Source organism: Leucopleurus acutus, assembly GCF_964270905.1.
Source record: "Leucopleurus acutus genome assembly, chromosome: 3".
Taxonomy (NCBI): domain Eukaryota; kingdom Metazoa; phylum Chordata; class Mammalia; order Artiodactyla; family Delphinidae; genus Leucopleurus; species Leucopleurus acutus.
Window position 1 is genome coordinate 51,875,898 of NC_139145.1, and position 12,520 is coordinate 51,888,417.

At 36.0% G+C, this 12,520-nt stretch overlaps 1 protein-coding gene across 1 annotated transcript in view; it reads right to left on the minus strand.

The window, feature by feature from the left end:
* Positions 1-12,309, minus strand: part of SPINK5 (serine peptidase inhibitor Kazal type 5) — a gene marked incomplete at both ends in the record, with an annotated part of 64,234 nt that extends 51,925 nt beyond the window's left edge. The window contains 4 exons of the mRNA XM_082835023.1: positions 3,671-3,740; positions 5,589-5,716; positions 10,923-10,948; positions 12,255-12,309. Of these exons, the coding sequence (XP_082691149.1) occupies positions 3,671-3,740; positions 5,589-5,716; positions 10,923-10,948; positions 12,255-12,309 (279 nt within the window). The remainder of the gene's footprint in view (positions 1-3,670; positions 3,741-5,588; positions 5,717-10,922; positions 10,949-12,254) is intronic.
* Positions 12,310-12,520: the final 211 nt, after the last annotated feature.

The following is a 12,520-nucleotide window of genomic DNA, read 5'->3' on the forward strand; positions in this document are numbered from 1 at the left end:
TTACAAATTTTCTAGGTATTGGCAAAAAATACCTGTGGAGAATATTTTATAGATTTCATAAGATACACAAAAGTTATATGAATTAATAAGATATTCTATGCCTTTGACTTGGGCAAGTTACTATTGTAAAAAGTCAATTTTACCCAAATTAATTTATAAATTCTCTGTAGCCTTTACCACATTGAGTTCTCAAACTCAAGTTGGATTTTTTATAAACTTAGTAAATTTTTTATTTCAAATATATATGTGGAAAAATATATATCTGTGCATAGGTAAGTCAACTTTGAAAAAGTGAGATAAGAAAGGGGACTTGTCTTATTAGTTATTAAAGAAATGAACAATATGAACAAAAAAGGGAACTTAGAAACACATACACACCTATGAATTTAATATCCTACAAAGTTGGCAACTTAAATCAATGAGAAACACTGAATAAATGAATTGATCAATTAAAAAACAAAAGTTTCTACATAGGCCAAAGATGTTAGTGATTAGAAATTATGGAGGATTTCAGAAAACTTGGGCGGTAGGAATGGAAATCATGAAAAGGAGTCAAATTGGAATATACGTTGGATGCAAAACCAAGACTTGTTGATGGATTGCATATCAGAGTCATAAGGTTAAAGGATGACATACATAGTAATGAAGAATAAATTGATGATGCAAGAGAGAGAGGATGTCTATAGGAGGAAACTTCTTGAACAAAGCATCTTATCCTGAGAGTAAGAAGCAGGGTTAATTTTCTTTTTATTAACATCTTTATTAGAGTATAATTGCTTTACAGTGGTGTGTTGGTTTCTGCTTTACAACAAAGTGAATCAGCTATACATATACATATATACCCATATCTCCTTCCTCTTGAGTCTCCCTCCCACCTTCCCTATCCCACCCCTCTAGGTGGTCAGAAAGCACTGAGCTGATCTCCCTGTGCTATATGGCTGCTTCCCACTAGCTATCTATTTTACATTTGGTAGTATATATAAGTCCATGCCACTCTCTCACTTCATCCCAGCTTACCCTTCCCCCTCCCTGTGTCCACAAGTCCATTCTCTACATCTGCATCTTTATTCCTGTTCTGCCCCTAGGTTCATCAGAACCAATTTTTTCTTAGAGTCCATATATATGTGTCAGCATACGGTATTTGTTTTTCTCTTTCTGACTTACTTCACTCTGTATGACAGACTCTAGGTCCATCCACCTCACTACAAATAACTCAATTTCGTTTCTTTTTATGGCTGAGTAATATTCCATTGTATATATGTGCCACATCTTCTTTATCCATTCAGCTGTCAATGGACACTTAGGTTGCTTCCATGTCCTGGCTATTGTAAAGAGAGCTGCAATGAACACTGTGGTACATGACTCTTCTTGAATTATGGCTTTCTCAGAGTATATGCCCAGTAGTGGGATTGCTGGGTCGTATGGTAGTTCTATTTTTAGTTTTTTAAGGAAATGCCATACTGTTCTCCATAGTGGCTGTATCAATTTACATTCCTACCAACAGTGCAAGAGGATACAAGACGAAAAGACAACCCTCAGAATGGGAGAAAATATTTGCAAATGAAGCAGCTGACAAAGGATTAATCTCCAAAATTTACAAGCAGTTCACGCAGCTTAATATCTAAAAAACAAACAACCCAATCCAAAAATGGGCAGAAGACCAAATAGACATTTCTCCAAAGAAGATATACAGATTGCCAACAAACACATGAAAGAATGTTCAGCATCACTAATCATTAGAGGAATGCAAATCAAAACTACAATGAGAAAAAAAAAAAAAAAACTACAATGAGGTATCACCTCACACCAGTCAGAATGGCCATAATCAAAAAATCTACAAACAATAAATGCTGGAGAGAGTGTGGAGAAAAGGGTTAATTTTTGATGGGAAAAATCTAAGCAGAGAAAGTAGATTGTTTTCTTTTACAGTTAAGAGGAAAATAACAACCATAAAAATATACTATAATTGCATTAATCTATTCACACACAGACAAGTAAACATCTAGACAGAAATTACTTGAAGGCAAACAGCCAAATATTAACTGCCTTAATTTATAAGTAAATAATTTCCTAGGTAGCAAAACATGTAACCATAGGAACTTTATCTAGAGGTCAAAATTATAATTCAGGCATAAAATGGTAACAGAGAAGTATAATGTCTTAATATTCTATCATTTTATTTCTTAAAAATTCTATTTCATTAAAATTCAGTAACTGTGTGTCTACATATGAAAACGTACCACTAGTAATGTTTTAAAACAGTAGGTTTAAGAATGATGTGTGTGTGTGTATGTGTGTGTATGTATTTGGGGGATTTTTGTTTGTCACTTTCTTGTATTTTATATTTTTAAACACCAATGATATATCAGTTTTTCATGAAGAAAAAAGAGGAGGAGGAAGAGAATGGATTTTATAGCATAAGCCTCTCTCTAAATGTCACAAAGAAAGGCAGATTTGAAAAGTATCAGTAAAGTTTTCTGACCTTCACAGATTTGGGGGAACATAGAAGCAGCTCCCTTTTGCTCAAAGAGTTTGTAGTTATTGACCAATTGTGTGGTGACTATGTTATTGTTTTAAAAGTGAGACTGGTTGAGCCCGGGCAAAGATTTGGTTGACTTGGTCTACTGCGGAAGCTGAGGTGCTCAGACAGTCCTGAGTAACACTGACAAGGAGAATGGTAGCTTGGTTAGACCAGGGATATTAATGTAATTTGGGTGTGCCTTCCCTGACTGATCATTTTAGTTATGTGTCAGAGGCAGGAGAGGAGGAAGAGAAAGAAGATATTGGAGAAGAAGCTACATAGGAGACCTGGAATAATATGAGTAGTTGTCAGAATACCTGGCAATAGCCCCAGCTTTGTCAATAACTTATTGTAAGACATTGTAGACAGAGATTCCAACAAGTCTGGGCCTATAACTTTTATTTTTTTGTATAAGTAAGAATTTTTGTATAATAAAAACTTATTTATAAAGGGAAATGGTTATGTGTTGGGTTGCATCTGTATAGTTTCTTTCGTTTTATTTAATTAAAATTTTTTTTTACCACAGAACAGTTTTCTCCAACAAATATTAGCCTGAATCCCAATTTGCAAAATAGATATAAATAAGCAAGTCTACTTGAATTAGGGGAAATCTCCAAGTATTAGAAAATATGTTCAGTCGGAAGAGAAAGAGGAAAAGAGAAAGGAAATAAAATGAGTCAAATGTCTGCTAACACATGTTAAACATTGTAGCTGGCTTTTAAAACTTAGTTTCTCATTTGATCCACATTCCATTTCACAGGTGAAAAAATTGAGACCCAGATATACATAAATTGTCCGAATTCTGAGACTTGAACTTAGTTCTGCAGTCCCGTGAATTCTCTTGTTGGAGCTAAGACAGGACAGTAGAAATGAGAAACGGCCATGGAAGGCAGACATCACACTGGCTTACACCACCTCTTAGCATCTGTCAGTGCCCCAGATGTTTTCAGAGAGTTGGGTCATGGGTGGGACCTATGGACAAGCTGTACCAGATATTTAGCCTACCCCTGGACTACGCCATGTTCCCTCCCTTCTAAGTAGCTGGCCTCACAAAAGGTATGACCTAGTAATTAAGAAATAAAGAGATCTGAATAGAGTTGAACATAATCTCTAAAGCAAATATGACAAGTTGACTCCAAACAGTCTCACCTTTGCTGGGGCAGTAGCCCTGGCTCTTGCTAAATGCCTGGCCTTTCTCTGGGATTTTGCTTCTTTTTCTCTGGAAGATAGCAAAGAACAGAATAGCTCAGATATGCTTGACCAATTTTAGGTCTAACATCATACATGGTAAACTTAATTTTGGCTATTCTTCTCAGCTTAATCTAGCTTGTCAGAAGTGGAGGTATGTCTGGAAATAACCACAGGTACTGTAAATCTCTCCTCAGTGCTGAAATATATCTCAAATGTGGTTCTATTAAAGGCAAGAATCTTTACTGTTAACTGTATAACTGATTACCCACCTTAAATACTTCCATCATCCAGGTGGTCACCAACTCTAAAAGCCATTTATATCATTTTTGGAATGCTCTCTTTGAAAGACCATATTCAGATTGATCCAAAATCTACCCACCTGTCTTGGTCTGAGGTTCCAATCTCTAAGGACCCACAGAGCAAATTCAGCAATTTAAAGATAACTTTAATGCCTCATACAGTCTCCTCCTTTCCAGGTTAAGAAGCCAAGTTTATCCCAATATAATTTACATAAGTAATAAAGATAATAATTGCGTGAGTGACCTCAAAGTGATAAATAACCCGCCTTGTATGTCTAAAGGCATTTAATTTTTATTTTAAATTATTTTTCAATAAATTTATTCTATTTATAGTTTCAGTCTCCTAACAAAACATCCTATGTAACAAGGAGGAAACTCTTTAGTAAATATTACACCTGCTGGTTTACATTCAGCTTTCAAGAGGCTAAGAAAGGATTGTTCAACTTGCCCTGGGAGTCCTCCCTCCCTAAATTTTGCCCTGCCTTCCTTCATCTTCCTACAGTGTCTTCATTAGGAGCAGCACATGTGATCAGAGCTTTGTTATCCCAATATTAATGACTATGTCAGATTAAATGACACATTACCAACTTGGCATTTTAAAAGCTGATTATAATATAATTATCTTCAGTGGGTAAGTTTTGTGTTGGCTTGGTACCAGAGTTGAAGTTTTGTTTTTTTTTTTTGCGGTACGCGGGCCTCTCACTGTTGTGGCCTCTCCCGTTGTGGAGCACAGGCTCCGGACGCGCAGGCTCAGTGGCCATGGCTCACGGGCCTAGCCGCTCCACGGCATGTGGGATCTTCCCAGACCGGGCCACGAACCCGTGTCCCCTGCATCGGCAGGCGGACTCTCAACCACTGCACCACCAGGGAAGCCCCCAGAGTTGAAGTTTTGATGGTGGTCAGAAACCGAGAATGAATTCCCTGTTCAAAACCAAATTCGGTCCCTTTGATTTGAGGACTTGCAACTGATACCTCAAGCCTTTACCACCTATGGAGTGTCACTGGAGAGAAGGAAATAGTTAAGAAGCATTGCAAAGATGTCAGTAAACCTCCAGGATATTAATTCTTTCTGAGTTGTGGGGAGTTGGAAGCCACAGTCAATCCTAGGGTCCGTCTCATGCTAGCATAATCCTCGATGTCTGAAGACACTCGCAGCTCACAGAGTCAGGGTGTATCCTGATTCTCCTGGTTGGCTCTCACAAGAAGAGTCTGGCATCATTCTCAGGGGTACAACAGAGTCAGGTCTTAACAGGCTCAAGAATTCTTTTCTCCCAGGGTCAGAAAACTCAACTTGGAAGTACATCCTCAAAAAACTATTAAGTGTTGCATGAGGTACTGATACCAGGCCCTCTGGGATATTTTGGAATACCATGAGTTATTATTAAAATCTTTCCGAGTGGGTGGCATTTATCCAACTTTACTTGATGGTAGGTATCACAGTGATCTGCTAAGCATTTTTATTTACCCACTTAGATTTAGAAAAGTATATTTGACAGAAAATAAAAATAATACATTTAGTAGTTCAGAGAATAACTGGTAACTCAAAACACTTGAAAGAAAGATTGAACTTTACTCACAATATCATTTTGCATGTGGCACATTTGTTGATGAACACTATTCCATCAGAACTTTGAAAAAGGTTTTTATCTCGGGAACAGAACAGTTTTCCATTTTTCATCAGTGCCCTATATTCATTGCATGTTTCCTTAGGAAAATATGAAAAAAGTGCTTACAGAAATCTCATCAAAGCAAGACTTTACCTTCTAAGAACAATATTATTTCATGACCACCACCCGCTTTGTATGGAAGACATTCACTCAGGTGATACAGATAATACAAATAAAAGTAATGAATCTGGATTGTCTGTTGGAGATTGAAAATTCACCTAAAAGCATTCATCTAAAGTCATTAGTGAAATGGAAAGAACAAGGGACTTGGAGTCAAAAGATCTGAGCTTATCTTACAGGGTTCTCACTTACAAGCCCAATAGCCATAGCAAATGAACTTCTCAAAGGCTCATTTACTCTATCTGTAAAAACAGAGGATATAAGTATATGTGTTTCATAAGTTTAGTGTGGATTAAATATCATAAGCATGTAAATCCCTCAAAGAGTGCCTGATACATAGCAGATATTCAATAATTAGATTCTCTACCTCTCCTCTTCCTCCTGCTTTATTATTATAGTTGTTGTTGCTATTGCCATTATTATTGGAATATGCTAAGATGATGCATATAAAATACCTAGCACACAGTTCAATAATATTGGCCATTAAAAGGTATATGAAAATGTTGCAATATATTTGATGAAGGCCTGCTATATGTCACTCACTTTTTTTCTAGGAGCTTAACATTAATGGTGCATTTGCACTACCTAGTAAAGTACTGATTTAAAATGTTATACTACCTATTAGTTTAGGAAATCCACTGGTCCTTTAAAGCCTTTGTAATCTATGTTTTCTTTTTCTTTTCTTTTGGTTTTTTGTTTTGTTTTGACTTTGAAAATACAAAGCATAAAGATCCTTGCACCAGAAAATATAAGTAAATCAATCAAGCCTTTGCTCCAACTCTGACATAGGCAACCTCTTCCAAAGGACAGATTATAGAATTCTATTCAGCCTCCTATATCTTCATAATAATCATTCAGTTAATCAACAAACACTTATTATGAGGATACTATACTTTCCTGGGTGTCATGGATACAGCAATAAATAAGGCAGGAAGGATCCTTGCCTAAATGGTGCTTACCATCTAATGGATAATGATGTAACTAACCTAGCATCCTATAAACAGGAGGCAGTTGGTAGCACTTGCAGAATGAATGATTAATGGTGAAGAAGAATAAATAATTTCAGAGACCAGCCCTAGGAAATTTCGCTAAGGGTGACCTACTAAAACATCTCTAAGAGTATTACCACCACCCAGTGATCTTATCTGAGTAGCAGAGCAATAATTTCTGGCAACAAACTGACAACTGGGCCTCTTGAGATCCGTGTCTGGTCTCTGATTCTATAGTATCTTATGCCAGTATTGCAAGTTACTGCTTAGCTGGCTGGATATAACTGATTCTATAAAGTCCAGATAAAAACATTGTCATAGAACCAGAGAACAGCCTGGTGACTCTGTAATAGAAATATATCCCTTGTGAGGTAGGTCTTAAAGAAAGTGCTGAAAACAAAGATTCATGATAACACTAGAATAAAGCTTTAAATAGTTTTTAGTGGTCAACTGAAAAAGAACATTCTCAATCAAGATAATTCCTGAATTGGACTTCTCCTGTGTCATAATTAGAAAAATACCTAAATCCTAGAAAGACACACTTTTATTTTTATATGAATGGACAACTGAGTCCCAGAGAACAGGTAAGAAATTTGTTCACAGTTTGTAATTAGTAAAGATGGAACTCGATGCTATTTTTCTGAGTTACGAGGTTATCCAGTGTGTTATTTTGGGAAATAGGAAAAGGCCATAAAAATTGAAATCAGCAGTTGTGTTTTTCTCTGGGAAAAAGGAAATAACCTCCCAATGACCATAATAGAGAGGGCTGAAACAGGAACAGGTCTGGACCGTAAAGGAATCCTGAGTTGGTGAGATGACTTCCCCAGCAACCGATTACTTGCAATCTAACTTCCAGTCTTTGGCTCATTTTTGTTTTGTTTTGTTTGTTATAGTTGCTCTTTGTGTTTTCTCCACTTATCTCAGAGAAACTGGAGCCCTGTAGGGCCAAGCTCTTTCTGTTTTCCTTCACTGGCTGTGATATTGCCCAGTGTTTTCCATTTTTCCTCCCCAGGCATCACCATAAACCCCTCAGGAGCTGGCATCACCCCTGCTCTGTGTTAGAGCATCATCAAGGTTGCCATGGCTTTGTAATAACTCTTCTGGGATGACAAATTTAAGCATATGGTAAAGATCCTTGCAGATTACTCCAGTGCTTTTCTGTGCTATTCTGGCTCATGTTTGTAAAATTCAACATGTTTTTATGTTGTACTAGAAAGAACTTGAGCTACTGAACTTGGAAAATAAAATTTCCAGCACTATAAGAAAGACTAAATTAATAGTTTTCATTTCTGACAAAATATCCAAAGACTATGATCAGAAATATTTCCAGATAAATAATTATGTTTTATATTCTTTTTGCTTATGCCAACATGAGAGGTGGCTAAATTTGTTTTTAAAATGTTTTTCAGTGAAATAGAGTTCAACAGTATGAGAAATATCAGTGCAAAATTTGAAATATCCACCGAAACTACTACCCATTATCATAGACACAGAAAAAAGAAAATCATGGCTTCATGCTCAGTAAGATTTACACAATATCCTTCTTTTTCCAGTATGAAATATCCAAATGAGCATGCTCCTCGATTCTCAAAAATCCAGGCTTTTTTTCTACCCTACCATCCCACTCTACTTAGGCAATAGAAGTTTCTGAACCTCTCTTTAATCAGCAAACTTAAATGTGAGGCCAGAAACTATCAAACTCTTAGAGGAAAACATAGGCAGGACACTCTATGACATAAATCACAGCAAGGTCCTTTTTGACCCACCTCCTAGAGAAATGGAAATAAAAACAAAAGTAAACAAATGGGACCTAATGAAACTTAAAAGCTTTTGCACAGCAAAGGAAACCATAAACAAGACCAAAAGACAACCCTCAGAATGGGAGAAAATATTTGCAAATGAAGCAACTGACAAAGGATTAATCTCCAAAATTTATAAGCAGCTCATGCAGCTTAATAACAAAAAAACAAACAACCCAATTCAAAAATGGGCAGAAGACCTAAACAGACATTTCTCCAAAGAAGATATACAGATTGCCAACAAACACATGAAAGAATGCTCAACATCACTAATCATTAGAGAAATGCAAATCAAAACTACAATGAGATATCATCTCACACCAGTCAGAATGGCCATCATCAAAAAATCTAGAAACAATAAATGCTGGAGAGGGTGTGGAGAAAAGGGAACCCTCTTACACTGTTGGTGGGAATGTAAATTGATACAGCCACTGTGGAGAACAGTATGGAGGTTCCTTAAAAAACTACAAATAGAACTACCATATGACCCAGCAATCCCACTACTGGGCATATACCCTGAGAAAACCATAATCCAAAAAGAGTCATGTACCAAAATGTTCATTGCAGCTCTATTTACAATAGCCCAGAGATGGAAACAACCTAAGTGTCCATCATTGGATGAATGGATAAAGAAGATGTGGCACATTTATACAATGGAATATTACTCAGCCATAAAAAGAAACGAAATTGAGCTATTTGTAATGAGGTAGATAGACCTAGAGTCTGTCATACAGAGTGAAATAAGTCAGAAAGAGAGAGACAAATACCGTATGCTAACACATATATATGGAATTTAAGAGAAAAAAATGTCATGAAAAACCTAGGGATGAAACAGGAATAAAGACACAGACTTACTACTAGAGAATGGACTTGAGGCTATGGGGAGGGGGAAGGGTAAACGGTGACAAAGCGAGAGAGAGGCATGGACATATATACACTACCAAACGTAAGGTAGATAGCTAGTGGGAAGCAGCCGCATAGCACAGGGAGATCAGCTCGGTGCTTTGTGACTGCCTGGAGGGATGGGATAGGGAGGGTGGGAGGGAGGGAGACGCAAGCGGGAAGAGAAATGGGAACATATGTATATATATAACTGATTCATTTTGTTGTGAAGCTGAAACTAACACCCCATTGTAAAGCAATTATACTCCAATAAAGATGTTAAAATGAAAAAAAAAAACTTAAATGAAATAATAGAGACTATAATGGAATTCTCTAGAATATTCCTGTAAGTTTCTTTAAAAAAAAAAGTAACAATAAAATACAGCAAGAGTATTTTAACCACATTTATAAGAGTTTTGGTGTAGAAAAGAATCTTTTTACTATTTTATTCTTTCAATGTTCGTGGTCTTTGAGAAACATAGCAAATATCTGCTACATAAGTAGAAATATTTTCAATCTGAAATAATGGCACAGTTGTGTGTGTGTGTGTGTGTGTGTGTGTGTGTAATTGGCTCTTTCAACGTGTCTTTCAAATAGATTAAAAAATGTTTAATTTCTATAGAAAACGATTCCTTCATTTCTCAATCAAAAGATCCCTTAGAGTTGGTGCAGACCCTTCCAGAGTCAGGGCCTCTGCCATCACAGGTGCTTCTGCCTGGTCTGCTGAGAGTTACAAGTAACTTCATGATTCACTCCCACCTCACCTTTAGATCCATGTTCTAATGCTATCTTCTCAGAGAGAACTTACCTGACTATCTCATAAGAACTGATACCATCTCCATCCCCAGAAATTCCTGTCTTCCATCCTGCTTTATTTTTCTTCTAGCACTAATCATTATTTAATGTTGTATATATTTTACTAATTTACTTATTAACTTGTTTGTTTTCTTCCACTAAAATGTAAGCTCCAAGACGGCAGCGTTCTTTTTTGTTTTTATATCCCTGGCATCTCAAACAGGATCTGACATACAATAGATGCTCAGTAAATATGTACTGAATGAAATATATACACTGACTATATACAAGATACAGACAGCCCCTTTTTGCATAATGATCACAAGAAAAGTTATTTCAGCTTCCTATGTGTATCATGACTTTTCAGCTGTTAAACTGAACAATAGTAATTCACTAGTGTGTTTGTTTATGGAATTTTAAAGCACTCCTTTAGTGTGGTAGATTGCCTCTTGCAGATATCCATTATCATTAAGACGCTGACTGGTGTGTGTGTGTGATTCATGTCTTGATTCATAAAGACCTGTTTCTGTGTTTTTAACAAAAGCTATTAGTACCCATGAGTATAATATATCTGTATTATAATATGAAGGTGTTGGCCACAGAACATTTTTTTTAGGGATCTTGGAATGAATTCAATGAAGAGCAAAAGCAGGACTAACCTGATTTTCACCTTCACTGGCAGCATCTGGGACAAAAATACAGAAACCAAAGTTAAGGGAATGTAAAACATTTAATAAGTAAAACAATTTACTAAGTGTAGTATCTTGCTTATTTTAATGGCAGTATATTTTAAAACCACAAATTGATTTGAACACATTAAAATTTACCATGGCAAATGAAGTGAGGGCACTGCACCAGGCAGTATATACAGTCACAAAGATCTCTCGCTCATAAAGTTCCAATTACTTTGAAAAATTATACTTACTCATATGCTTTCTTACCCCCTCAAAATATCTAATTTCTAAAAGATCCTTTCAGAACAAAGTATTGCAGGCCTCTTTTAAACTTATAACATAGTACACCTATCAAATATATCAATTATAGTTTTAAGGTATAGTGTTGCATAAAGTTTATATCATATATATACATAAAATTAAATTTTCTGAATTCTGGTAGCTCCGCCTCCTCATTATAGCCACAAAAATTAGAGATCTGGTAAATATTAAGATTAAACTCACAGACTAATATACTCTCTCATTAACAGACTTTTTTTGTACCTATACACTTTTTTAGGAAAGTGGGCATCATTTGTGTATAATGGTCTCCTCACTCTCCATCTCTGAGGTTTCCTTTTAAAATATGTAAATGCTTCATAGCAGGTTAAGTCTAGGCAATCTTGTGTTCCCTTCAAATTCAAATAGCAAAAGCAAAAACCTACTTCCTAGCTCCCACAGAAGTCCCTTACCAATTAGATGAAATATTTTCAATCCATTTAGGATTTGAAAACACAAAAATAAAATTTGCTAGAAAGCACTACTGCTTTAAAATAAAAACAGATGACTGAATTTGAGTTTTTAATGTTTTCTTTAAAAATATAGTATTAAAATATACATATTAAGTACATGTAAGTTTTAAATATCTGTTATACACATAATTCATATCAGCATCAATTCATAGGCTTAATATCCTACATATGTATAATATATATAATTCATATTGTTATGAACTTTTATGTTTGGTGAGGGGAATATGGAAAAGAATCTATTAGCTTTTCAGAATTAATGTTGAATTAATGGAAAGATTTCTGATGGATAAAAATTCAGATTATCTCAAACTACTTGTCATTTCTAAAGATAACATAGCTATAAAACCACATATGTAATTCTTCAAAACTCTATGTCTGGCAAGGTATTTCAGGGATATATATATATACACACATACATACATACATACATACACACACACATTGAAGAAGGAGGGAGAGAGACAAGTCCCTGTCCAGAGCTTTAGGATGTGTGGCAAGAGGCTTAGACTACAGGTAAATTGCTCACCTTGTATGAGGCAAAGAGCCAGGGTCAGAAGCATTGGCACTGCAGCTATCTTCATGTTGAAGACGATGTAAGTTGGTTACACGACTGCTCCTTGCACTGCTCACCAGCTGATGCTCTAAGACTGAACCTGTGGAGATGCAGCTCATTTTTATAGTATACTATGGGTGACACCCACAACAACAGCCAAACTGTAAAACCAGTTGTTCAAGGTCATGCTAAACTTAATATACCACATCAATTTAGTTTCCATCTTTTAGGATCCTGTC